A 27128-nucleotide genomic window follows, 5' to 3' on the forward strand; every position below is an offset into this window, starting at 1 on the left:
GGTGTAGTGAAATTTAATCCAATAATGTTTACAAAGCTCTTTGAAGTCTTTGAGTAAAACTTGCTGCATAATTATTGAAACAGAGTCAGTTAGATTTTATGTTGGAGATGATTTTTTATTTACAAATTTACACACTAAATTACTGACAACATCACAGAAAATTTAAATAAAAGTTATATTTTCCTTATGACTTCATGATTACAAAACTTCACAAAATTTGTTAAAACTAAAAAAAACCTTCATGAGTACATAAATAGAATTTTAAGTATAAATAACAGTAACAAAATAAACAGATGTATGTATTCAATAAATTAATTATAAATATTGCATTGGTAATGAAGTGCTAGGTCAAGAAAATACTAACATTTCCAGTACAGTTTTCTGTATAGAAATAGCTATTATAAATGAAACTTTGGAAATGGGTAATTTTCCTGGACCCCTTGTCTCACATTCCTTTTGTTGTTATTCTCTTGCTGGAATGCTAACATAGGAGAACAGGACTGAAAGCATCATATATACATTATCGGCCATATACTACCGAAAATCACTCCACCACATATTGAAGGCAGTATTTGCCCAATTCTGCAACATTGAAGTCAATGGGTGCAGGATCAGGCCTATATGGCCTCGAAAGAATTGCTGATGCTTTAAGGAAAAATATAAAAACATATTTGGAAGCAATTTGACCTATACAACATTTATTTTCTGTCTTTTCTTTTAATTGCTTTTGTTATTTACATATAACAGGACCTTTATGACCTGAAAGTTAATCTGCTTCTACTGCTTGTTCCCTACCTGATGAACATAATTATGGATTCTGTACAATCCTCAATCTATACATAGAATTCCCACCAACATTAATGAGAATTCTACCTCAGACTGAGGATAATACAGCTCCCAAAGAATTCATCAGCAAACATAGGTGAGCCCATAAAGAATCAAAGATCTGGTTTTCCAGTGTGAGCCCTTAGCAATAATCAAAGAAGGGAAGAAAATGCATAATATACAAGCAGAATTGTTTCTCAATGCAATGTTTGAAATGGAAAGTTGTCCCAGAACATCAGCAGCAGTTTTTTAAGAGATAGGTTGAACCCTAGTTCACAGGGTAATGTTTGTTGGGTTTTGTAATCATGTTTTATTGCAAATGTTTGTCTTTGGAAGGCTATGAAGTGAAGAGGTCATTAACCTCCCTGTGAAAGAAAAGCTTTTGCTGCCTTTGCTCGTATCAGCAGGAATCCGAGGTGAGCATAAGTAATAATAAAGGTGTGGTGAAAAATGTTAGTGATCTTATCACCCCAGCCATCATCAGACGGAAGGAATTTCCGCATGTTGTGTATTTTTGTCAGCGGTGAACCAGTTAAGCCGTTGTTTAGATTATTTTTTTCTAAATGTGATGTGAAAAAATGAATAGGTGGTTCTTAGAATGTAGCCTTAGAATGGTGCTACTATTTTACAAGTTTAGTACATTGCAAGAACAATGCTAGCACCATACCTTAAATGTTTACATATTCTACATATTACTACTGGAAAAGCTAAATAACAACCTGGTTCTGGTATTGTTTCTTTAAAACCATATTTAAAGTCAGGAGCATTAGTTATTTCTGAAAGCTGGGGCTCTTCACTGGAGATATTTTAGAGGTGATTCCAAAGGGGTCCATGCTGTCAGTTTCAAGAGGTGAAGAGAATACATCTGATTCAAAAGTATGACTATAATCACCATATTCCACAAAATCCATTGACTCTATAGGCACAGTGTTGATCATAGGTAAGAAGTGAGACAATGGAAGAAAGTCTTTCCCTTTGAATTGTTGTCTTTGTTTGGCACTACTTAAAGACACAGAGACTCCATATTTCTTTGATTTATATACATTGTAGCCGTCTGGGCGTATCTCCTCTTCAAAGGAGCAATCTTCTGCAGCATACCTGAGCTGAACAGTAAGGAGTGAAGACAATTACAGATATGTCTATGACACTTATCAGATATGATATAAATCTTGTATGTGCTTGACCCTACTCTCCTTGATGTGAGAGAGATTCAAGCCCTCTGTATTATACACAGAATTCATAACAATCTCTGGGGGCATTAAAAAGTCAACACAGGCCTGATCCACACCGCTTTGAAGTCACTGGGAGTCTTTCTTTTATCCTCAATGATCTTTATTCCATCTATTACCATACAGCTGCTACAAACCGCCCTATTTTGATTTTAGGGGAAACTTTGGTAATCTCTGGTAGATACTTCAGTTTTATAGATTTTGATGAATGCTGATGTTTTAATTACAACCACAATAGCTAAGGGCCCAGTCCAGCAGTTCTAATGCATATAAAACTCAATTTGAATCCCACGGGAGATTTGCCTGTGTAAGGGCTGCAAGGATCAGGTCTGCAGAAAGGCATTTTTATAATAGACTGTATTAAAATAAAGAAAATTAATGAATAAAATAAAAAGGGCAAACTGCATGTTTTTTCTTGTCATTTCATTAAAATGTCTAAAAATATATTAGTACAGTATCTCTTTCTCATCAAGCATTAAACTTATCAAACAGTTCTATTGTGACACCAATAAAGATTCTATATAGGATAATATATTTTATAACCTGCCTAGCAATTTGTAGAATTCATCTTAGACATAGTTTATAATGTAGATATGGTATTTTGAGATTTTGTGTTATCTCAGACTTTTCCAGATCCTTTAAGTAATCACTATTTTCTTTACAACTCTGGTGTTATTTCTGTCTCAGTCATTTGAGGTGATTGAACTCTGGGCCAATAAAGGAGAATTGCTGGTTATGTCTAGGTCTTTGATGATAAAAAAAAAAAGTAGTGTTCCTGAATGATCTCTCTACCTGTCAAAATATAACCCAGAGCACATCTGACTTTTTTTTTCAGTTGTAAAAAATCAAGCTTTGTCAAATACCATCAACAATGTAGAATAGACTGTTGTGTGTGCTATGGTTACCTTTTAAAAGTACTTTTAATGTTGAAGGAATAAAGCAAAAATTTTTGCTTTTCTCACAGATTAAGACTTGCACTATTTATCTCCATATATTTTATCTCATAGAACTGTAAGGGACCTTGAAAGGTCATTGAGTCCAGTCCCCTGCCTTCACAGCAGGACCAAGTACTGTCTGTGACAGATTTGCCCCAGATCCCTAAATGACACCCTCAAGGACTGAATTCTCAACCTTGGGTTTAGCAGGCCCCCATGCTCAAACCACTGAGCTATCCCTCCCCCCAGTCAAGCTGGACATCAGACATTTTGAATGAATGTACATCAGGGCCAGATTGTGAACACTTTACTTCCACAGGTGGCCAAATTATTCACATACGTAGTGTCACTGAAGTTAATTGAACTACTCATGGAGTAAGGTACTAGTCAATGCCTGAGTAAAGGTATCATCTTGTAACTCACAGTAGATCCTGCTTCTGTACCTCCCGGTTTATCCCAGCACACCACCTCCCAGCTCATGCTGAGTAGTACATTTTCCCATTCATTTCAATGGAATTACCTTCAGAGTAAGGTACTAACCAAAATAAGTAAGGGGAAAAGTACAAATTTTCCACTAGACCCTGTACAGGCTACTAGGATGGTGGGTCTAGGTGCAGAGGAGTCAGAAGACATTATGCATCAATTGCTTCCCTGTGTCACCCCGGAGCAGGTGCGTTAGGAGCCGCCAGCACATTTTAGCCAGTGTGGAAGTCCATAATTTGCTGTTGGCATAGGACAGTAGTAAATGACTTCCTCTTCCATCCCTCAATATACACATACACCCACAAGGCATCTGGAGCAGAGTGGAAACAGGGAAAGGATAGTGCATCTCGGAAAATAAATTTTCTCTGTGGGCCAAATTCTGCTCACCTTACTTGTGTGAGTATTATTTCTGAAGTTAATGAGACTTCTCATTAGAGAAAGACATTCAGGATTTGGTCCAGTACATATACAAGAGTTTGCATGGCTATATGCTAATAACTGTCAAACATGCACCTATTCAGAATATTAATTAATATAATGAAGTATTGCTATGGTTCAACAAACAAACAGTAAATTAAGGGCTTTTCATTTTTTTTCTCAAAGATTATTACAATAATGCACAGTGCAACTACAAAGAGCCTGCTTCTGCTACCAGGGAAATCAATGGGAAATCTCCCACTGACTTCAGTGGAAAGAGGATCCTATCTATAGTTATCAGTCACTGAGTATTTCAGTTTGGACATGCAATAAAAACTTCAAACTGACATTTTCCATACATGGTAGTCGGAGCCTAAAACCAGATCACCTCCCTCACCTTTTCAGTTTATTGAAGGTCTGACTTTAGACAAGGAACATTCAGACTTGAAAGGCAAATTCTGCCCTACATACTCAAGTAAAAATTTTATTCGGACTGATCCTTTTCTCATTAAAGCTCATGGATATTTTGCCATTGGGCCCACTTCTTCTCCTGTTGAAATCAGCAGGAGTTTTGCTAAGGAAAGTAGGTTCAAGCCTTACATTTGCATTCTGGGGAAAATGCATCTTCCACCCATGCAACTCAGGTAGCTACAATGGAGTTACATGGCAATGAATTTGGACCTCTCTCATTAACTTATGCCTTTGAGTAGGTATTGCAGGAGTCTCACAAGAGCAGGACTGTACTTCTGATGTATCTAGCTGATATGCTGAAATACCTAGGCAAAAAGGCAGGAGTTAACAACATTATGTCAAGTATCAGAGGGGTAGCCGTGTTAGTCTGGATTTGTAGAAGCAGCAGAGAATCCTGTGGCACCTTATAGACTATGTACCATATAGATGTATATGCATCTGACGAAGTGGGTATTCACCCATGAAAGCTCATGCTCCAAAACGTCTGTTAGTCTATAAGGTGCCACACGATTCTCTGCTGCTTCAACACTATGTCAGAGAATCGCTATAGTCCTCAGGCTCCCATAACCCTACAGGTGCACTGTTGATCACAAGTAAGAAGTGAGACAATGGGAGAGAGTCCTTTCCTTTGAATTCTTGTTTCTGTTTGGCATGACTTAAAGAGATAGCAACCCCATATTTCTTTGATCTATACATATGGTAACCATCTGAGCGTATCCCCTCTTCGAAGGAGCAATCTTCTGCAGAATACCTAAGCTGAACAGTAAGAAGATAATTACGAATATGCCTGTAACATTTACAATCCAATGTAATGAACATGTTTTCATTTTATTGCAGATAAATAGCCACATATCAAATAGGCATTATTGGGTCCTCTGTTCTATTTTAACTAAAAGTGGATAGAAAATTGTAAGAGGGAAAATGCAATAAAGAATGAAAATGGTCGATTGTCCTCCTTATTTTTATTTGTATTAGAAATTCTGGAAAGTTGCTTTCTCATTTGACACTAAACTTACATTTCTACTAATAAACATTACTGTTTCATTAGACACTAATAGGGACAAAAAGTAGAGAATAATGACAAAAATTAAACAGCTCATAGTTCTGTCTACATTTTATCAACTCTCTATAGTAAAAGAACTCAACCATTTAATCTTACATATCATTTTAGTTTAGGAAGCTCTAAAACCTATTAAAATGAAAGCTTGCAGTAAACGCACCTTATTTATCTATTTATGTTGCCCAGTGTTATTGCCCAGTGACACATCTATAAACTGCCATGTTATACATTTCGATTTCCTTGCTCCTTCGCGGAAGTCAGACCCTTAATGAACTGCTTGGTGGTGGAGCAAAGATGTGATCGGCTTAAGTTGTTTTATCTGGACGCTTCCAGATAAAATCATAACAAACCCTGCGAGCGCCTGCAACCATTCCCCAATTTGCTATGGACTTTCCCATGCCGATTCAGTGCCGCCCCCCTCCAGCTCAGTCTCCCTCTCCTATAACTTACAAGTCCATGCAGCTTCCCGTCTTCTTCCATGCAGAGGTACCGGGAACTGTGGACGCCCTTGATCGCCACCGTGCGAACTGCCACAGCCCTGATTTCCAGCAGACCTATGCAGCAAAACCAAAACAGCGTTCAGATGAGGGGGGGAGAGGATCGCCGTCTCCAAGCCACACACCCCCTCTCCCCACCGCCTCTCAGGGCTAAATTTCACAGGTAATCGGAGGTGAAACTCATCCTGCTTCCTTCCCAAAAGAGCCCTTACTGTCAGGTACCGAAGCGCACGCTTTCCTATTTGCAGTGCTATGGGAGAATTCAGCCTCATAAGCTCACTAAGGGAATCCAGGGCGTGGGGCTCCATGCTTTCAGCCGAGATTCTGTAAATAAGTAAGACGGCAGCTTTCCCTTATACTTACTGTGGGGACTCTGAATGCTGGTGCCATCCACTTTGCCATCATTGTTGATCCTGAGGAAGTAACTGAACAGACCATGTTTGCTGGCCGTGTATAGGTGCCTTAATCTAATAGGTTCCCCCCAGCCATAGTTCACATGTGGCCCTGCATCAGAGAAAGGCAGAGATCTGACGACCATTGCAAAGCAGAGTCCAAGTAGAGCCAGGGACGTGTAAGGTTTGCACAGGCTCCTCCACATCTTTTCCAGGTTATTTCAGTTGCAAGAGGATTCCACGCACACCCCCCACACGCATACAGAGGCGCAAGTGCCACTAAAGGAAAGGCAGTGGCTTGGTGCTTTTTGAGCTAAATGCTTCGGGGTTGTAGTAAATGCAAAGCCAACCCCCCTGCCTTTTTATAGGTCTCTTCTTATCAGCCCAATCGATACGGCTAATTCCAATTCCAATACAGAGACTATTTCATAGAAGGAGTTAGTCAGAACAGTCACAACTCCCCCGCCCCCCAAGTATTGATTGGATGATATCATTTCACAGGGGACACCCTAGGGTGTTGTTTCCCTCCCCCTCTTCTCTCTTCCCTAAAAGCTTTATCCAGGAATCTCTCTCTTATTTGGAATCTAGCATTTCTTATGCCTAGCAAGGCAGAAATGTGCATTCGGATGTCAACACATGCTGTATGAGGCTCACATACCAGTGCAAACCTATGCAACGTGGGATTGGCGCTGACAATGCAAGTACTGAAGCTAAAGTGGGAAAACAAGAAAGACAGTTGTGCGGGACAACTTCAGAATCTGAAATGTTCTCTTGCCCACACAGAGCCCACGTTTTAGAGCTGGGGGAGGGGGACAGATGTGGTTGTGTATAAATCAAAATCAGTCAATCATAAAGGAAGGTAACCCTAGGGACATCTTTTGTGGCCAAAGGCAGGAATCATATACATGACAAGAACGATTTGATTAAAGATCATAATGCCCTAATTTAACAATGAAAGCTCAAATTCTTTGTTAAAATCAATCAGCTGTTTGGAAGGGATCTAATGCCCACTTTCCCCTGTATTTCCCTTTCAAAAAGAAAGTTAATGTCCTTAAAAATGTTTTTTTCAGTATTAAGGATACAGTATTAAAGGTATTAATACTAAGCAAAACATTAAATGTTAAGAAAGCTCCCCTTTGTTTCTGACACCACAACACCTTTCCACGTTCATATACCACTTCCCCAGATCTCCCTACTCAGTACCAGGAGAGACTACAAAGCAGGTGAAAGATAACCTTTTTCCAGTTTCCCTGGCGAACATTACGCCAGAGAAGAGACTGAGGAGGATGTGACCTTACGTTATCTCGGTTAGCACCCACTTTTATAATTACTCACCCTTTGCCCCAGAGGCAGGTGCAGATGGAAGAGTGTGCAAAACATCCGGAATCGAGATGAATAATAATAATAATAATAATCTGCAAAGCAAGGGTCAACTTCTCAGCTCATCAGCCGCCCAGACAGGATCACCCGCAGTTACCAGCTCATCTTCCCACCTCCTGTTACATTTGACCAGGAGTGAGGTTCTGCAGATCAGGGAAATAATATTAATGTAACCGTTATTATTCCAGTTTGTGGGTGGCCCAGCTCTGGATTCCATCCATACAGCAAAAGGAAGCCAAAGCAAACCGAACCAACAGAAGAAAACATCCTTTAATGTTTTCCCCCGGAGGAGAAATACTAACAAAGAGATGGAAGCCCTCTCCACCTGCTTTCCCCAGAAGTACGTTGCGGCCATAGATTATCTAAGGCATAACAGCCTTCACAATTGATAACGTCAAGCATGCAAGTAATTCATTTCACACTCACTCCCAATCAAGTAGAAGCAGGATGAGTCACTGAGGAATACTCAGCAGCATTGTCATTGGTGGCTGCTGAACATTCAGAACATATGTTCTGAATATGCAGCCTTTAATGGAGAGTGCTTGTGCGGGACAGGAAGCCAGTTTTTGACCTAGGTAAGGTCCATAATTAACCGCCCCCTGTTAGGCAATATACAAATCACGTGTATTGGACTTTAATATCTGTACGTCATTCTCTCCTTGGACACTAGATGGAGCTTTAAAACTTAAATCTCAGTTCTCTCCCACACACTTTACTGTTACCGGGAAATCTGGGGGTGAAATCTTGACTTCATGGAAGTCAATGAGAGTTTTGCCATTTCACCCATGTTTTTAAAATTCTATATTATGTTACTGAGATGGAGCTGCTTGGTGTTATCCTGGTTATAAGGTTAGCAAAAGAAAATAAATAAAAATATATGTAGTAAAACTGTATTATCCCCACACCTCTCTGGGCCCCCAAAATTAAAATAAATCCTCTAATATTGTGCCTTAAATTATATTTCAAAAAGCTACAGGAATGGAGAATAAATCTGTGTGAAGCTTTGATCATCTGTGGAGGAACTCTATGCTCTACCATTCAAATCTCCACAGTGTTCTTAAAAGAGCCTCTTTCTTTCCCTATACCAAATGCCACCTCACTCTCCTCCTTTGAGTCCCTCCTGAAAATTCACTTATTTCAGCCTGAGGTTCACTACTACCTGTGGCACAAGCAGATGGGTCACTATTATTACTATGTTTTCTGTGTTCTGCCTATTGAATGTCTAGGAGTCTAGACTCTGCAGAAAACAACTTTCATTTTGTGAAGTGGAGCAGATGCAGCATGTTACAGAGGAGACACAAACACTATGCTCCCTCATGAAATTCTTACGTTTGTGTTTTCTTATTTAGTTAACCTGAAAGAATATGATTACTCTTTGTATATGGAAAAACATCACTAATTAGGGGTAATGCTGCTTTTTCATTTTATCTGTGCTTTACTGTTTATTTGAGGTTTGGGGTTTTTTTATTATACTTTGCTAATTTTCTTTTGTTCATGTTTATTACACTTTTAAATAATTATAAGGGGTGTCTACAGTGTAAGATAGGTACCCATAGGATTTTATAACTCTAACAAATAAACATTTTTCCCAACCACAAGATACATTTAAAAATACAAATAAATATAAATGACAGACCATCCCTTCTGAAACTACATAGTGCCTGCCAACTCAAATAATGCAATATGTATATCTTTTGTTACTTTCTTACCTCCGTTCCGCTGTCTGTACACTTCCACACCATCCTACAAACCCTTACTCAAGGGAATAACTTTACTCAGAAGAGAAGTCTTATTTAGTTCAATTAAATTACTTATGTGCATAAAATTATTCACATCAATATAGTTTTGCAGGATCATGACCTTATGCCTCCATCCTGCAAACACTAATTTACATGCTTAATTTTATTACTGTGAATAGCTCACAGAAGTATAATTGCATAAGTGTTTGAATCATCTGGGCCTTAGATTGTATGGTTGGCACAGCATGAATCTTGTCTTCTTATATTTGACTCAGATTTTCAAAAGTGACCAGTGATGTGGGGTCCCTCAATTTTTGGGTACTTAACTTGAAAAGGAGCTGAACTTTCAGTGCCTGTGTATTCAGTAATTTGTAATAATCATTTATCTCCTGCAAGATATCGCCAGCTGGGCACCCAAAAACTCAGACACCCAAATCACTAGTCTCTTGAAAATATTGGCCTGTAAAGCACTTTACAGCACTATGGAAATAATAAATAAGAGATAGTAACAAGAAGTAGGAGAGGATCATTTTCTTCTCTATTGATCTCCAACATTATGACATTACTACTACAAAGGCAGTTCACTGCTCAGCAACGCTGGGCCCCACAGCAGTTGTGCATGATTCGAGGAATAGAACACCTATCACACAAAGAGGGTACGCACTGAAATGAATCGGAGAGAGGGTTTTTCAGCCATTTGGTATGCATTTCAATAAACTGGAATGAAATAATAATAATGATACTAATTTGGCATTTTCCACCTGAGGAGCTGAAAACACTTTTCAAACATTAATGAATCAGTGCTCACAACTCACCTATGAATTCAGTAAGTATTAATATCCCCATTTAAAGATCAGGAAACGGAGGGACAAGGAAGTAAAGGAATTTGCCCAGTGTCACTTTCCAAGTAAGTGTTACAGCTGACTAAAAGCCGTTATCATTCAACAAGTGTTAAGAGGCCTGTGTGAAATTAGTTTATTAATTATTAATTACTACTATTATTATTATTTTTATTGTTATTTAGGCTTTAATTTAAGTATCCAACTACCACTGAAATTCAGTTTCAATGGGAGCTGGGGTATTTGACTCCCTTAGGCTGGTTTGAAAATCTCAGTGATAATGTATATTGGCCAATCTGGCTCCATCATGAGATCTTTAATGACCTGAAAATCAAAAAAAGCAATCCTACAAGAAGTAAAAATGTGGACAATTTGCTAAGGAGAAGGAATACAAAAGAATAATACAAGCATGTAGGAACAAAATCAGAAAAGCTAAGGGTATTTCTTCACTAGCAACGTTAAAACGCTGCCGCGGCAGCGCTTTAACATGGCTGTGTAGTCGCGGTACCAGTGCTATAAAAACCCACCTTCAGGAGGGGAGTAGCTCCCAGTACATTGTCTACACTTCCACTTTACAGCACTGAAACTTGTAGTTCTCAGAGGCTGTTCTTTCACACCTTTGAGTGAGGAAGTTGCAGCGCTGTAAAATGCCAGTGTAGACAAGCCATATGGCACAAAATGAGTTATGCCTAGCAAGGACATAAAAGACAATAAGAAGAGGTTCTTTAAATACATTAGGAGCAAGAGAAAGATAAAAGAAAGTGTAGGTTCTTTACTTAGCTGGGAAGGAGTGCTAATAACTGATGATATCAAGAAAACTGAAATGGTTAATGCCTATTTTGCTTCAAGTATCAGAGGGGTAGCCCTGTTAGTCTGGATCTGTAAAAGCAGCCAAGAATCCTGTGGCACCTTATAGACTAACAGACGTTTTGGAGCATGAGCTTTTGTGGGTGAATACCCACTTCGTCAGATGCATGTAGTGGAAATTTCCAGGGGCAGGTATATATNCTTGGTTTTCACACCTCAACTGCTAGAACAGGGCCTCATCCTCCCTGATTGAACTAACCTCGTTATCTCTAGCTTGCTTGCTAGCATATATATACCTGCCCCTGGAAATTTCCACTACATGCATCTGACGAAGTGGGTATTCACCCACGAAAGCTCATGCTCCAAAACTTCTGTTAGTCTATAAGGTGCCACAGGATTCTCTGCTATTTTGCTTCAGTCTTCATTACAAAAGTTAATGGTGACCAGATATGCCACATAATTAATTTTAACAAGGAGGAAACAATGCAAGCCAAAATAGGGAAAGAACAGATGAAAGACTATTTAGATAAGTTAGATATATTCAAGTCAGCTGGTCTTGATGAAATTCATCAAAGGGTACTTAAAGAACTAGCTGAAGCAATTTGGAACTGTTAGCAATTATCTTGGAGAACGCATGGAGGATGAGTGAAGTCCCAGATGACTGGAGAAGGGCAAACATAGTACCTTCATTAAAAAAGGAAATAAAAAGGATGCAGAGAATTATAGGCCAGTCAGCCTAACTTCAGTACCTGGAAAGATGCAGGAACAAACTATTAAATGATCAATTTGTAAGAATTTGCAGGATAATAGGATTATAAATAGCCAGTTGAGATTTGTCAAAAAAAAAAAATCATGCCAAACCAAATAATTTCCTTCTTTGACAGGTTTACTGGCCTAGTGGATGGAGGGAACTAATAGACTTGATATATCTTGATTTTAGAAACACTTTTGACACAGTTTCACATGACACTGTCATAAGCAAAGTAGTGAAATGTGGTCTAGATTAAATTACTATAAAGTGGGTCTACGACTGGTTGACAGACTGGACTCAAAGACTAGTTATCAATGGCTTGCTCTCAAACCAGGAGGAAATATCTAGTGGGGTTCCACAGGGATCAGTTCTGGGTCCGGTACTAGTCAATATATTTATCAGTGACTTGGATAATGGAGTGGAGATTATATTTGTACAATTTGTAGATGACATTGAGCTGGGAGGAAAGGATTAGAATTCAAAATGACCTTGACAAATTGGACAATTAATCTGAATTCAGCAAGATATAATTCAATAAAAACAAGTGCAAAATACTAGGCTTAGGAAAGAAAACTCAAATGAACAACGATAAAATGGGGAATCCTGAACAGGTATTTGTTAAACCTGCTCTTAAAAATCACCAATGATGGAGATTCCACAACCTCTCTAGGCAATTTTTTCCAGTACTTAACCACTCTGACAGAAAGTTTTTCCTAATGTCCAGCCTAAACAGCCCTTGCTGCAATTTAAGCCTTTTGCTTCTTGTCCTGTCCTCAGAGGTTACAGGAACAATTTTTCTCTCTCCTCCTTGTAACAACCTTTTATGTACTTGAAAACTGTTGTCATGTCCCCTCTTGGTCTTCTCTCCTCCAGACTAAACAAACCTATTTTTTCAATCTTCTCTCACAAGTCATATTTTCTAGACCTTTAATCATTTTTGTTGCTCTTATTTGACTTTCTCCAATTTGTCCACATCCTTCCTGAAATGTGGCACCCAGAACAGGACACAATACTCCAGCTGATGTCTAATCAATGCAGAGTGGAGTGGAATAGTTACTTCTCATGTTTTGCTTACAACACTCCTGCTAATACATCCCAGAATGACGGAGCTTTTTATTTCTTTTTTCCCCTTTTTTGGGGGTGCAATTGTGTTACATTGTGCACTCATATTTAGCTTGTGATCCACTATGACCCCCAGATCCCTTTCTGCAGTATTACTTCCTAGGCAGTCATTTCACATTTTGTTTGTGTGCAACTGATTACTCCTTCTTAAGAAGTACTTTGCATTTGTCCTTATTGAATTTCATCCTATTTACTTCAGACCATTTCTCTAGTTTGTTCAGATCATTTTGAATTGTAATCCTATCCTCCAAAGCAGCTTGGTATCATCCACAAATGTTATAAGTGTACTCTCTATGCCATTATCTAAATCACTGAAGAAGATATTGAACAGTACTGGACTCAGAACGGATCCCCGCAGAATCCCACTTGATATGCCCTTCCAGTTTGACTGTAAACCACTCATAACTACTCTCTGGGAACAGATTTCCAACCAGTTTTGATCCGACCTTATAGTAGCTCCTTCTAGATTGCATTTCCCTAGTTTGTTTATGAGAAGGTCATGCAAGACAGTATCAAAAGCTTGTATCCTGCTCAGTGGTGGAACAACTTTAGACTAACTCAAAAGGAGAGTTATGTCTAATAACTTGTGATTTATATTTCACAAATGGAAAGGAACAAAAGGTTACAGAATTTAAAAAAATAATCTTTATCTCCTTTGGCTTTCTTTGGCAACTCTCCAATAACCTTAGGCGAGGACACATTTCTGCCGAACATGTAGTCCAGGTAAAGAAGCCTTGTCTATTGCTTACATGTTATTGTCTAATGTATCTGAACAAATATGGTTGGGCCTGATTCTCCTCAGCAGGAATTCAGTCATTAACTTCTGTGGGAACAGGATAAGGAAGATGTTACCAAGGTCACAGAAAGCCATGATGAAAATAAGGAAGGAAATGAGGGAAGGACAGAAGTGAAGCTGTAATACACAATATTATACTGCTATTCTGGAATGCTGGATGCCATAATAAATAACCATAGCAGCCCAGCACAAGTTAGAACAGCCTACAATTACTCTACCTTATTCTGGGGACTACTCTAATCCCCAGCTGCCTCCAGAATCCAGGAGGCACAAAGGTGGCATAAATTCCTTCTGGGCTGTGGATAAGCTCATAATTAGCTTCCAGGGATTTTGCTTCATGTTCCAGATGATGGAACCCTAATAGGAGACACATCTGTCCTCATATAAACTCTTTCAAGATGTCACAACTGTGGGATTCCCTGCTGAACTAAAACCACAAAATAGCAAGATAAAAATAAATTAAATATCAAGAGTCCCAAATGGGCAAAATATGATCAGCCTCCTCATGTACTATACATCTTTAATCCCTCTGCTATAAAATTGCTGTACTAAAAGTAGGCCAATTCATCAGAGAAAGAGATGGTATTGCAATTTGTTGTTACATCTATTTTTTTTAAATCAATACAATTATAGAACTCATTTCAAACATCTTTGACAATTCTGTTACATAATGGATTCTTAATCATTGCAGGCAGTGAACACATTCCTAAGGGAATTACTTCCCTTATGATTGACTTGATATCCCTGTGGTCAAATATTGTGTGCCATTTTTTCTATAGGGCTGATCTAAAGCCTAATGAAGTCAGTGTGAGAACTTCCATTGGATTCAAAAGCCTAACTGCATTTTCTTCATAAGGACAATAATTGTTCCACATTTTGTTAAAGCTGAATCCTTTATTCCTTGTGCAGCCATAATGCCCTGGGAGTTATGTCTCAGCAGTCCATGGGAAGTTTGTGTACCTAAAGTCATAGAATCATAGAAGATTAGGGTTGGAAGAGACCTTAGGAGGTCAGCTAGTCCAATCCCCTGCTCAAATCAGGACCAACTCCAACTAAATCATCCTAGCCAGGGCTTTGTCAAGCCAGGCCTTAAAAGCCTCTAAGAATGGAGATTCCTCCACCTCCCTAGGTAACCCATTCCAGTGCTTCACCACCCTCCTAGTGAAATAGTTTTTCCTAATATCCAGCCTAGACCCCCGCAACTGCAAGTCCTTGTTCTGTCATCTATCACCACTGAGAACATCTAGCTCCATCTTGTTTGGACCGTCCCTTCAGGAGGTTGAAGGCGCTATCAAATCTCCCCTCACCTCTTCTCTTCTGCAGACTAAATAACCCCAGTTCCCTCAGCCTCTCCTCGTAAGTCATGTGTCCCAGTCCCCTAATCATTTTTATTGCCCTCCGTTGAACTCTCTTCAATTTGTCCACATTCTTTCTATAATGGGGGCCCCAAAACTGGACGCAACACTCCAGATGTGGCTTCACCAGTGCTGAATAGAGCGAAACAATCACTTCCCTCGATCTGCTAGCAATGCTCCTACTAAGTCCCAATACTTCCTTGAAGGATCATTAATAATGCTTATTAATAATGCCATTTATTTCCTCAAAAGTTCAAGGGGGGAATTTTCTTTTTTTGTATACATATAAAACTGGTAAAATGAAAGGAGTAATTTTCAGCATTGAAGCATTTATCAGAAAATCTAAACCCATCTCATCCCATCTGATTCTTTTCTTTTCTTTTTCTCTTGAGGGTCAATTTCTATTTACATATATGTTGGAAAGTTTTAACTTAACCAAATATATTGACACACCTGATTTAATAGTTATTTATACTACATTTATTTAACATATTTGAATAGTGAGAGGCATAAAAGACTCTAGTAGTTTAAAGCCATGGCATCCAAAGATATTGTAATTCAGCCACATTTTATATATATATATTATTTTATATTATTCTTGTGTTTATACTGCCAAATTTATACTTTAATACATGTATGGGCAGTATGTAGCTGTGGCCACAATAATTTTGATTTTCCTGAATTATGTATATTGAAATTCTTTGCATTATTGTTTGTTTTAAACCAACCAACCAAAAAAAAAAAAAAATTAAAAAGGCTAAAGATAACTCAGTGAGCCAGATCCTCAGTTGGTTAAATCATTATAGGTCCACTGAATTGGGTGGATTTTATATCAGTTTAGGATCTGACCTGGTAAATGATCACTATTTTCAGTAAGCATGTACAGCCAAATTCTGACTGCATGCCAGTGCAAATCTGGAGTAATGTCATTGCCTTCACTTTCTGTTTGTCATCTATCTCCCAAGGATTTGCATTCAAAATCCTGAGCAGTTTCAGATAACCTCCATTTTTAAAAGTCAATCCACCACAAAATGTTTCCTCCTAAATGCAGCATTCCTCCTCCCAAAAGATACCCTTTTGTTGACATGTAGGCCTGGTCTACACCTAAGACATAGGTGAACTTTGCTACATTGCTCAAGGCTGTGAAATATTTCATGCCCTGTGAGATGTGGTTAGGTCAACCCCACTGTAGGCACAGTCTGTCTACCTAGCTGCTGCCATCACTGTAGCAATTGTCTACACTACAGTGCTACAGGTACAGCTGCTGTAGTTCTTGCGATGTAGACATGTCCACAGGCTAAGAGGCATTAAAATATTATGATATTGAAGTCCAGCATCTTGTTGTAGTAGTAGGATTTTATGTTTGTGTTTTGTATAATTTAAAATAAAAAATTAAAGAATAATAAGATAGTAATGTAACGTATTAAAAGTATCGATGTATGATTTAACCATATCCTGCCAGCCACACTTTTTGAATAGCAGAAAGGAATGGCCTAATGGACCATTGGTAGAGATGAATCAGCCAGAATCTGTGTCTGGGCTGATTTCAAGGCAGTAACAGATTTTTTAGGGTCACCACTTTGCTGTAGGTTTAGCTTTTTAAAATAAGTAAAAGACTGCAACTATGTTTTTTCGTTTGCATTGCAACTTGATGTTCCTGTTCAAAATGTTCTGTGTAAATCAGTTCTGTTTTGTGTGTGAATGAGGAATGTGTGTGTTACGAGCTAAGTGTGAAGGTCATCACCGGACCAGATGTTCTAGGGAGGAACCGAAGACTGATGCAAGGATACCAGGAGGCTGCAACACACCCCTATTGAAATGTCAGAAGAGGGTAAATTGATGACTCTAAAAATGGAACAGGCACCTATCAATGGGAACAAGACTGCTGCAATCAAAACCAGCACAGGATAACTCCCTAAAACACTTAATAAAAAAACAAAATAAAAAATAAAAAGGACAATTTAAAAAAACCAAGCACTTGTCAAACAACAATTGATTGTAGCATGATGGCGCAAAACTCATTGGTCCCAATGAAGGAAAATCACTATATAAACAGGGTGCCTTGCCCTGAAACTTTGGGTTCGTCCTGCCAAGACTTCCCTGGAGCATTATGTCATGACCTATAGAACCCGGCTCCTACCTATCCGCGATCAACCTAGCTGGCCACTAGATTGATCCAAACTGTGGACTGGTAACTATAACATCGACTGGTGGGACAGTGTGTGTGTGTGTGTGGTGTGATTGAATGTATGTGCTAATTGTTATATCTTCAATAAACGTGGCATATTGCCTTTTCACCTGAAAAAGATCCCATGTGCTTCTTATAAGCATAACATTGTGACCCTACATTTTTATAAACACAGGCTTTATAACAGTGGTAGGGGAGATTCTCAGCATTCATTTTTATTCTTCTACTGCTTGGGTGATTTGGGGTGAAAGGGGAGAGAAAAAATAAAACATTTCTAAAAGTGATCTAAAATAGCATTCTTGTGCCATAAAAATCATGCTCTAAAGTTAGTTATCTTGAACCCTCTGGCATAGCACCAATGATGAGAGTTTCTCTTTCCAGTAGTATGAATCTCCTGTTTGTTGTCCTCTGAGGGCATCTGGATAACAGATTTAGATAGGGTAATATTCTTAAATACAGAAAAGCTGTCACTGGCCAAATTTTGTAAAAACTGTGATCCACACATTGTGGCTTGTGCCTATCTTAGTATTTTCCTACAGAAATTCTGGTAAATTAAAAAAATAACCCCTCAGGATTGTAGAATAGATTGAAAAGTGACCTCCTCCCTTTTGTGTTCTGTTCCCGTGGTGTTTGCCCTAGGTATTTGACAACTGGATTTTGTTGGTAAACTTCCTTGTCAGTGAGCTTTGGGTCACATGTGCTTTTCTAGCTTGAACTAGGGATTAATGACCCCAGACGCTGTTTACGCAACATCTTTGTGAAAAACCTGCAGCAATTTTCTAACTGTCCAGAAGTGAGGGACTCCACATTGTTGTCTGCTAAGTTGAAGGCATTTTTCTGCAGAACATTCTATGTGCTTCGCATTGTCAGTGGCTAAATAATGTTGCTTTTAAGGCCAGCCTCTACTCCCAGTGGGAAAGCTCTCATTTACTTCAACAGGAGATGGGATAGGACGCTAAAAGAAGCTGGTATACTATTTAAATCTCATGAATTTTGATTCCTTTGGGTGACTCGCTCAGAAACTCTAACATTAAAAGACAAAGGAACAAGTGTGCTATTAGAGAGGGACCAGAGTCACAAAGTAAGAGCTGTTTCTGCATTCTGATCCAAATGTATCCAAAGTTCTGGTGGTACAATGCCAATGTACTCAGCTTTATTAAGTTTGATTCCAGGTAACTGCTATGAGGTCATTCTTGAAGACTTCAGTAGTAGTTTTAGGTGTGGAAGGACTCCAGTATCAGGCCCCATGTTGGAAAATTAGGCCAAACTTGTCCCTGGTATAACTCCACTGACACCAGTGGATTTATACCTGAGCTGAGTTTGGCCCACTATCTCTAACTTCTTGATGCTTGAGGTTGAAAAATGGTTTGCTCATTAACTGGGAGAATAAGGCAGAGACTGGCAAGTGGTGATTTGAAGATATCGGGAAAGGGAAGTGGGAAAACAGAGGGGATTTAGCTTTTACTCACTTGGTGGTGAGGCACTTAAAAACCCCTTCTGTGTGGAGAATGAGGTGTCATCTGAAACCTCAGCTTGAAATCAGGCCTTTGCTAGAATGGGGCTATATCTGGGAGAATGTGATTCAGTTATCACCCAGCTAAAAGACAAAGGTCCACTCCACACTGTGAAGACATGTATGAGAACACTTCTGATTTGTTGTAAATATTACACTGTAATTTATTTCAGGAATGAAATACCTCTAATTTTATTTATTAGGCTCATATCCGTCTAAGTTCTGTTTCAATACAAGTCATTGGCTTGATATAGAAATGATTGGGTGAAATTCTATAGCTGGTGTTATGCAAAAGGTCAGACGAGATGCCCTTCTGGCCTTCAAAGCTATGAATCTATGAATCCCTGATTTGTCACATGCCTCAGAGACAGAAAACAACATATACAAGCATAATGTATCATCAGTATGCCATCCTGAAATAAAAAAGGGGTTGAACCTGGTTTAGAAGGGCTAATTTTATAATACGTCCATAATCAAGAGACCGAGGTATTCCATAGGTGCTGCGACTAGGGGAGCTGTGGGTGCCGCAGCTAGGGTTGCCAGGCATCTGGTTTTCGACCAGAACACCTGGTCAAAAAGGGATCCTGGAGGCTCAAATAAAAGTCCAGTCGGTGGTGCAGCAGGGCTGAGGTAGGCTCCCTGCCTTCCCTGGCTCCACATGGCTCCCAGAAGCGGCTGACTTGTCCAGCTCCTAGATGTAGGGGTGGCCGAGGGCTCCACAGGCTGCCCCAACCCCAAGCACCAGCTGTGCATCTCTCATTGGCCAGGAACTGTGGCCAATGAGAGCTACGTGGGCAGCGCCTGCAGGCGAGGGCAGCACTCAGAGCACCCTGGCTGCACCTGTGCCTAGGAGCCAGACATGCCGGATGCTTCTGAGAGCTACCTGAGGTAAGCATTGCCAAGAGCCCACATCCCAAACCCTCTCCCACACCCCAACCCCCTTCCCAAGCCGTGAGCCCACTCCTGCACCCAAACTCCCTTCCAGAACCCCCTCCTGCAACCCTACCCCCTCATCCCAATCCCCACATCAGAGCCCACACCTCTAGCTGGAGTCCTTACCCCCCCCTGCACCCCAATCCCTTGCCCCAGCCTGAAGCCTCCTCCCACACTCTGAATCATTCATTTCTGGCCCCACCCCAGAGCCCATATCCCCAGTCGGACCCCTCTCCCCTGTCCTCCATCTCAACCCACTGCCCCAACCTGCCTCCCACATTCTGACCCTCTCATTTCTTGCCCTACCCCACAGCCTGCACCCCCAGCTGGAACCCTCCTATCCTCCCACGCCCCACCCCCCAGCCCCAGCCTGGTGAAAATGAGCAAGTGAGTGAGGGTCTGGGAGAACTGGTGACCGAGGGAGGGGGGATGGAGTGAGCAGGAGTGGGGCCTCAGAGAAGGGGGAGGCAGGGACAGAGCCTCAGGATAGAGGGCGGGGCAAGGGTGTTCTGTTTTCTGCAATCAGAAAGTTGGCAACCTTAGCTGCAGCACCCCTTGGCTTGAAGTGGTTTCCATTATATACAGGGTTTACTGTTTGGTTCAGTGGCTCTCAGCGCCTTCACTATACAAATTATTTCAGCACCCCTGGAGTATTCCATAAATTTAGGACTTCAGAAGGAAAAAATATAGACAATAGCCCTTCTGCACCTGCAAATTCCATGTTCTGACAACTTTGGATCTTAATTATAATAACTAAAACCAATATAATTCTTGGCATTTTCAAAGCAATGCACAAACATTAACTAATTAATCCTCACAACACCCTCTGAGATAGGGGAGTATTATTACCCTTTTCAAATGGAGAATCATAGAAATGTAGCGGTGAAAAGGATCTTAGAGGCCATTTAATCTAGTCCCCTGTGCTGGTGCAGGACTAGGGTATGTCTACACTACCCGCCGGATCGGCGGGTGGCGATCGGTTTATTGGGGATCAATATATCGCTTCTCATCTAGACGCGATATATCGATCCCCAAACTCGATTCTGTCGACTCTGGAACTCCACCAGGGCGAGTGGCAGTAGCGGAGTTGACAGGGGGAGCCGTGACCATCGATCCCACACCATGAGGACAGGAGGTAAGTCGAAATAAGATACTTCGACTTCAGCTACACTATTCCCATAGCTGGAGTTCTGTATCTTACGTCAACCCCACCCCCCTAGTGTAGACCAGGCCCTAGTTACACCTAGACCATCCCTGACAGGTTCAACCTGTCCTTAAAAACCTCCAATGTTGGGAATTCCACAACCTTAGAAGCCTATTCCAGTATTTAACTAGCCTTATAGTTAGAAAGTTAGAAAGTTTTTCCTAATATCTAACCTAAATCTCCTTTGCTGCAGATTAAGCCTATTGCTTTTTCTCCAACCTTCAGAGGACATGGAGAGCAACTGATCTTTGTAAAACTGCCCTGTTCATAACAGCCCCTAATTTATTTAAAGACTGTTATCAGGTCCTTCCTCAGTCTTCTTTTCTCAAGACTAAACGTGCCCAGTGTTTTTAACCTTTCCTCATAGGCCAGGTTTTGTAAACCTTTTATCATTCTGTTGTTTTCCTCTGGACTCTCTCCGATTGTCCACATCTTTCCTAAAGTGTGGCACCCAGAACTGAACACAGTACTCTTGCTGAGGCCTCATCAGTGCCGAGCAGAATGGGACAATTACCTCCCAGGTTTTAGATATGACACTCCTGTTGATGTGCCCCAGAATGATATTAGCCGTTTTCCACAGAGATTGAGATGCAGTGAAATAAAGTGGCTTGCCCAAGAAAGCTGGGACTAGAATTCTGGAGTTCCTGGGTCTCAGTCCTATGTTCAGTGCATGAGATCAGGCTACCTTACCTCAGTGGTATAAAGGAAGCCATAAAGTTAACTGAGACCCATACTTGTTGCATATTATTACTGTTACACATTGCTCCTTATCATTTATATTATGTCACAATCCATTTCAGGGACAAGATAGCGTTCACGAAGAGGTTAGAGAGCTGTAAATGATTACTGAATTCTGGTAAATGTCATTGTGTCAAAAATGTCAATGTAATGCACATGTGGGAGGTTTGTATAATGATTATTCACTTACTGACATCACTTTTGGTTTTGATATTACAAGAAGGACTCTATGTCTGAAATGAGCAAGTCCTTTATGAAAAGGTCCTGAACAAATACAAGCTTCAAGGGGTATTGTGATGTCAGATTTGCCAACAATGTCATTTAGGATTTCATTGTCATTTAGGATTTACACTGATTAGCATGTATTACACATAGCCAGATCCTCAATGGATGGAATTCTAAATGACTTGATTGAAGTTAATGGATCTATTCCAATTTATACCAGCTGAGGATCTGGCCTGAAAGCCAAGGAGAAAGATGTTGGAAAGAAGAAGTAAAATATTTGAATACAAATGCTCCAAAATGTATTCAGTAAACAAAGTGAGATTCTCCTTCATCTGGATTTTACAGTATGGTGATGTCTTCCCCTCTGCTTGACAAGGCAGTCACTCTCAGTCCTAATTGTAATTGGCATTAAACTACATAGAGAGTTTGGAGAGAGTTTAGGTTGAAGGGGAGAGGGACAAATGTTCCTGGAAACTGTCCTTTTAGTTGAAGGTCTTTTGAGATAATTTTCCTCCTGACGGAAAGGCTACACTTCAGTTGTAGAGTAATTTCATGATTCTTGAGTAATCAGGAAACTGAATTTATGATAAGAAACTCACTCTTATGTTTCCCAGTGCAGTTTCTTAACTTGCCACATTGGGGGTTTGCCACCATGAGTCATGGCTCAGAGATGGTCGGGGTCAAAAATTGAAGGGCAAAGGTTACTGAAGCATCCTGCCAATGGCAGCTAGAGTTGACCTTTATTTGACAAAGCAGAAGTAACTAAAACAATGGTACTGAAATAGCCAGTCCATTTGAGCAGTGCATCTGGATTGATCCTAATCAGCCATAATTTCCTAATTTAAATGGTCAATGAAAAGGCCATTTGAAAGTAAGAAGAGCAGAACAGATAACAAATCGACATGGAAAAATAATGGATGGCTTTAAAAAAGTAATTCAAGTTTATTGAAGTTACACTTTTGAGTAGTGAGAAAACTGAAGAGGAGTAGATCTCTTATTCTGTTTGAAAATCATTCAAATTCATCAACTGACTGACCTGTGTAAATATATAGATAAAAACCCAACTAATGATTGAAAGAAAGATGAAAGGTCTTAGTTAAAAAGACAAAACAAGGAAATTCAGAATTAGGGCTGAGCCCTTCCCTCCATATGTCAGCTTAAGTATTTCAGCACATGTGGAATGGAATGTAAGATCGCCCACTGTCTGGCTATTGCTCATGTGATATGCCTTGATCTGACCTAAGAGGCAAAGAAATCTGAGTTCTCCCATTTTGTGTATTATATGAACACAGAGATGTTCTAATTTTTTTTTAAATAGCCCTATGAAAAGAAATAAACTCCACTAAACTGAACCAAGAGTTTTAGGGCCAGATTGTGCTTGGCTCTTTATGAATGAGCAGGGGACAGCACAAACAGCCCATCCCTCCTACCTCTTGCATACCCAGTATGAGAGACAGGGACACTCCACGGACCCTTGGGTGAACAAATCAACCCAACAGGGATGAGGATTAGAACTGTGGACTGCACCACACATAGGATGGTTCATGACCCCGGCTGGCTATGGAGAGGATAGTGGAGCCTTCATATTCCTCCTACATACCGGGGAGCTGGTGGCAGGGATGTGTTCTCTGATTGCTATAGTCCATATACTCTGTAACATGGAGAAAACTGACTCAGGCACTGACCTTCCAAAGAGAACTAAAGGAAAGGAGCCATGTGCTCAGGCAGCACACCTCATTGACTTCAGTGGGTATTCACACAGGTGGAAGGGTCTGCTCATGTGGTTCTCTTTGCCAGGATCAGGGTCTTACTCTTTATCTTTATTGGAGGTCTCCCATGATAAAAATGGAGCTCTCCTTGACCTATGGCAGAACAACTATTGATCTCTATTATACGAATCTTTACAAACAATAGAACTCCTGTTGACAGACAATAGACTGTCCTTAATTTATGGAGGATCTCCTGACAGATGAGCCACATTCTGCCATGAGTCTGCTTTGGAAGTCCAGTCGTTGTTGTCATAAACAGATAGCTAAGGGTTAATGTTTCTTTTACCTGTAAAGGATTAACAAAGGGAACCAAACACCTGACCAGAGAACCAATCAGAAAACTGGATTTTTCAAAGTCAGGGAGGGAAGTTTTGGACTCTGGGTCTTTTGTCTGTCTCTCAGCTATGAGAAGCTTCTTTCTTCTTCTAATCTTCTGTGTCCAACTTGTAAGTACAGGTAGAAAAACAATATAGGCTTTTATGTTGTTTTGGGTGTATTTATTCATGATGTAAAGTAAACTTGCTGGAATGTTTCAAATTGGATATCTTTTGAATCAGACGTGTTTATTCATATTTTCTTACAAGCAATAGCCCTGTATTGTCATCTTGATGCAGAGTTTATATTCTTATGTCTTTTCTTTCTTGTTTTTTATATAAGTTTTCTTTGTAAGACTTGTTGAGTTTTTCTCTCTGGTAGGTTAAGGAACAAGGGGAGGGAATTCTCTTTGTGTTAGATCTACGGAGGGTAAGCTCTGCAGCACCAGGGAGTTGGTGGGAGGGGGAAGAGATAGGATCATCTCTGTTCCTTGTATTTGGGGTTTGTCTCTTTGTTGGAATAAAGAAGACATGCTCTTGGTATGGTGATGTAAAGAATTGCATCAATACTCTCAGGTAGCCCAGAGAGGAAAGTCTGGGTGGGAGAGGGAGGAGGAAGGGAAGTGGTTATTCCCTTTGTTGGAGACTCAAAGCATCTGAGTCTTGAGGGTCCCCAGGGAAGGTTTTGGGGGGCTCAAAGTGTACAGGCACTGATTCCTGTGTGTGGCACGCGAGATATAGATCCAAGCTGGTAATTAAGCTTGGAGGTTCATGCTAAGCACCCAAATTTTGGACGCTAAGGTCCAGATTTGGGAAAGAGGCTTATGATAGTTGTCTATGAGAGTTGCATGCAGAGAATGACATGGTATATGAATCCAGGAAGTTGCCATGTCAGGATCAATTTAAAGACTGTTTAGTTTAGTCTATCATGCTAACTTAGATAATATCCCTGCTAACTATATCTTTGCACTACAAATGCTGGAGGTGTGTTGTTTGTTTGTTTGTTTGTTTGATGAAAACTCGTTATTCTGCACTTCCATAACTACTTTTCATAGTTAAGCAGAATGTGTCACTGATTTTATTATATTTATTCAGGAATTAAAGGCATGCTATAAAATAAAACCAGCAAAACTGCTGTAAAAATGCATGATACATGAGCATTTCCTATCCCTATAAGATAGATATATTCACAACTATTTTTTCTAAAATATATATTAAAATAAAAAACAACAAACATAAGCACCTAGCACCAGTTTGGCAAATAACAGAAACAGTTATAATGTTATTAATAAACTAATGGCCTTGCATGTTTAATTTCAGTCAAATTATTTTTAGAGCTGCATTACAAACTTCATATTCCGTAAAAGTTATTTTAATGGAGAGATACGAAGACTGAAACCTGTTTTATTGGTGATTTACGTGCTGCCAACTTAATTCTTGTTTCTTCATTTGGCAATGACAAAACTTTTTCAGCTGTCCGTGACCTGTTTTGTAGAGTTGTGGTGCATTTGGAAACAGCTGATGGTGACTGCATTTCATTGGTTGATGAATTGATTCCCTGTATATAGTTTGTATTTCAATTTAACTTTGCAAAATACTTTTGTGATTCTTCAGGGTGAAAAGTTCCACACAGATATAATACGTTCAAAAATACTAATAATTAATAATACTAATAATCAGTTAATAAAAAGAGCTAAGTCCCAGTCGTGCCCTCCATGGAAATAATGCCATTCACTTTAAAGGGAGCAGGGTAAGGCACTGGTTATTAATTATTATTATTATTACTATTTAACATTTATATTTCTGTAGCAGCTAGAAGCATTATGCCAGGTAAGGCTCCATTCTGCTAGGCATTGTACAAGCACCTAGTAAACAACAGTGTAATATTTTACACGTTATGCTTTCTCAGTGCAATCACACAAATATTAAGATTATAATTTATGCCACACCAGTCCATGTAAATTTAAAACTAGAAGTCTTTTCTCATATATTACACACAGGAGTATATGTGTCTGTGACTTCAGTAAAGTCCTTTTTCTCACTCAGATCAGTGAACTTCATTGTAAATAGTATTGGTTTGGGGAGATCCTATGCACTTATCTGAATGAAATGAAAGGGAAGCACAGTTCTTGGCTCCACTTTTCTGTCACTCCATTGTCATTCAACAAAATGGACCAAAGAGAAAAGCAATCAATCCATAAACTCATGAAGCCTCAGTCTCCAGCTGTCATCAGCTTTGAGCTCTCTCCACTGATCTTATCTGCTGCAGAGTGATTGAAAGTAATTTGTTTTGGTTGAAAGTAATTTGTTTTGGAGAGTAATTAGATTATCTCTTGGGGGACTTCCTACCTGGTGACCCAGAGCTTCTCCATGGCTTGCTGCTCATTAACATCAATTACCATAGAGATCTTCTTCAAAGGAAGGCTTGTACTGCCTAGGGTAGGGAACCCATTAAGAAATATGCTTCTCATTCCTGTTAGGAGATAATAAACCTTCTGAAGTTAAACAATTATTTGTGGGTCAAATTTATATGATCCCACTGGGGCTTAAGCCTTTTGTTTTTCATCCAATGTAAAATGATTAGTAATTAGGAAATTAGATGGATTTTTCTATTGGTCTCCAGTGATGCTGCTGCGAAGTATATTAACATGAGTATAATAGGAGGAAGTTAAGCCTTACATGATATTTGTATGACTATGGATGTTTATGAATAGTGCCAAAGCAGCAGTATTATGGGCCTGTAGTCTGGCTGGTCTGAAGTAATAGAGGACACATCCTCCACACTTCCAGAGATATTAGAGCCAGGAGCACCATTAATCCATCTAGGGGAAACTGCACAGAGGATCAGGGAAGTACATGTCCCAGTAGGCAACATTCCGTTCCCCAGATAATCAATATGGTTGTAAATGTGACTCAGTATTATTAAGGTCCAAAATACGGGCAACATTTGAAGCTGTTTTTTTTTTTAAAAAACCATGTGAGGCCAGCCTAAATGAGTCATTTGCTAAATGTGACATTTGCTGACTCAAATTACATCATGAGCTTTTCCAAATAAACATGGAAAATAACTGCATAAAGATCTGTTTGTTGGAACAGGCCTTGTTTCTCAGACACTGGTTAGTTTATAAATGAATCATCCCAACTAT

The 27128-nt window shown here is 39.7% G+C and overlaps 1 protein-coding gene across 1 annotated transcript; it reads right to left on the reverse strand.

The window, feature by feature from the left end:
* Positions 1-246: 246 nt before the first annotated feature.
* FGF19 (fibroblast growth factor 19) lies at positions 247-6551 on the reverse strand. The gene is made up of 3 exons (XM_032801323.2): positions 6281-6551; positions 5871-5974; positions 247-1928 (listed from the first exon to the last, which is right to left on the reverse strand). The coding sequence occupies exons 1-3, from the start codon at positions 6513-6515 to the stop codon at positions 1596-1598; spliced, it is 672 nt and encodes a 223-aa protein (XP_032657214.1). The 5' UTR covers positions 6516-6551; the 3' UTR covers positions 247-1595.
* Positions 6552-27128: the final 20577 nt, after the last annotated feature.

Source organism: Chelonoidis abingdonii, chromosome 4 (genome assembly GCF_003597395.2).
Source record: "Chelonoidis abingdonii isolate Lonesome George chromosome 4, CheloAbing_2.0, whole genome shotgun sequence".
In the NCBI taxonomy this organism is placed as follows: Eukaryota; Metazoa; Chordata; order Testudines; family Testudinidae; genus Chelonoidis; species Chelonoidis abingdonii.

Coding starts and splice junctions, on each gene's coding strand:
- FGF19 (XM_032801323.2), bottom strand. CDS start 6,515: ATGTGGAGGAGCCTGTGCAAACCTTACACGTCCCTGGCTCTACTTGGA. Junction 5,975..6,280: donor CAGCATTCAGAGTCCCCACA/GTAAGTATAAGG, acceptor TTTGCTGCATAG/GTCTGCTGGAAATCAGGGCT. Junction 1,929..5,870: donor ACGGGAAGCTGCATGGACTT/GTAAGTTATAGG, acceptor CTTACTGTTCAG/CTCAGGTATGCTGCAGAAGA.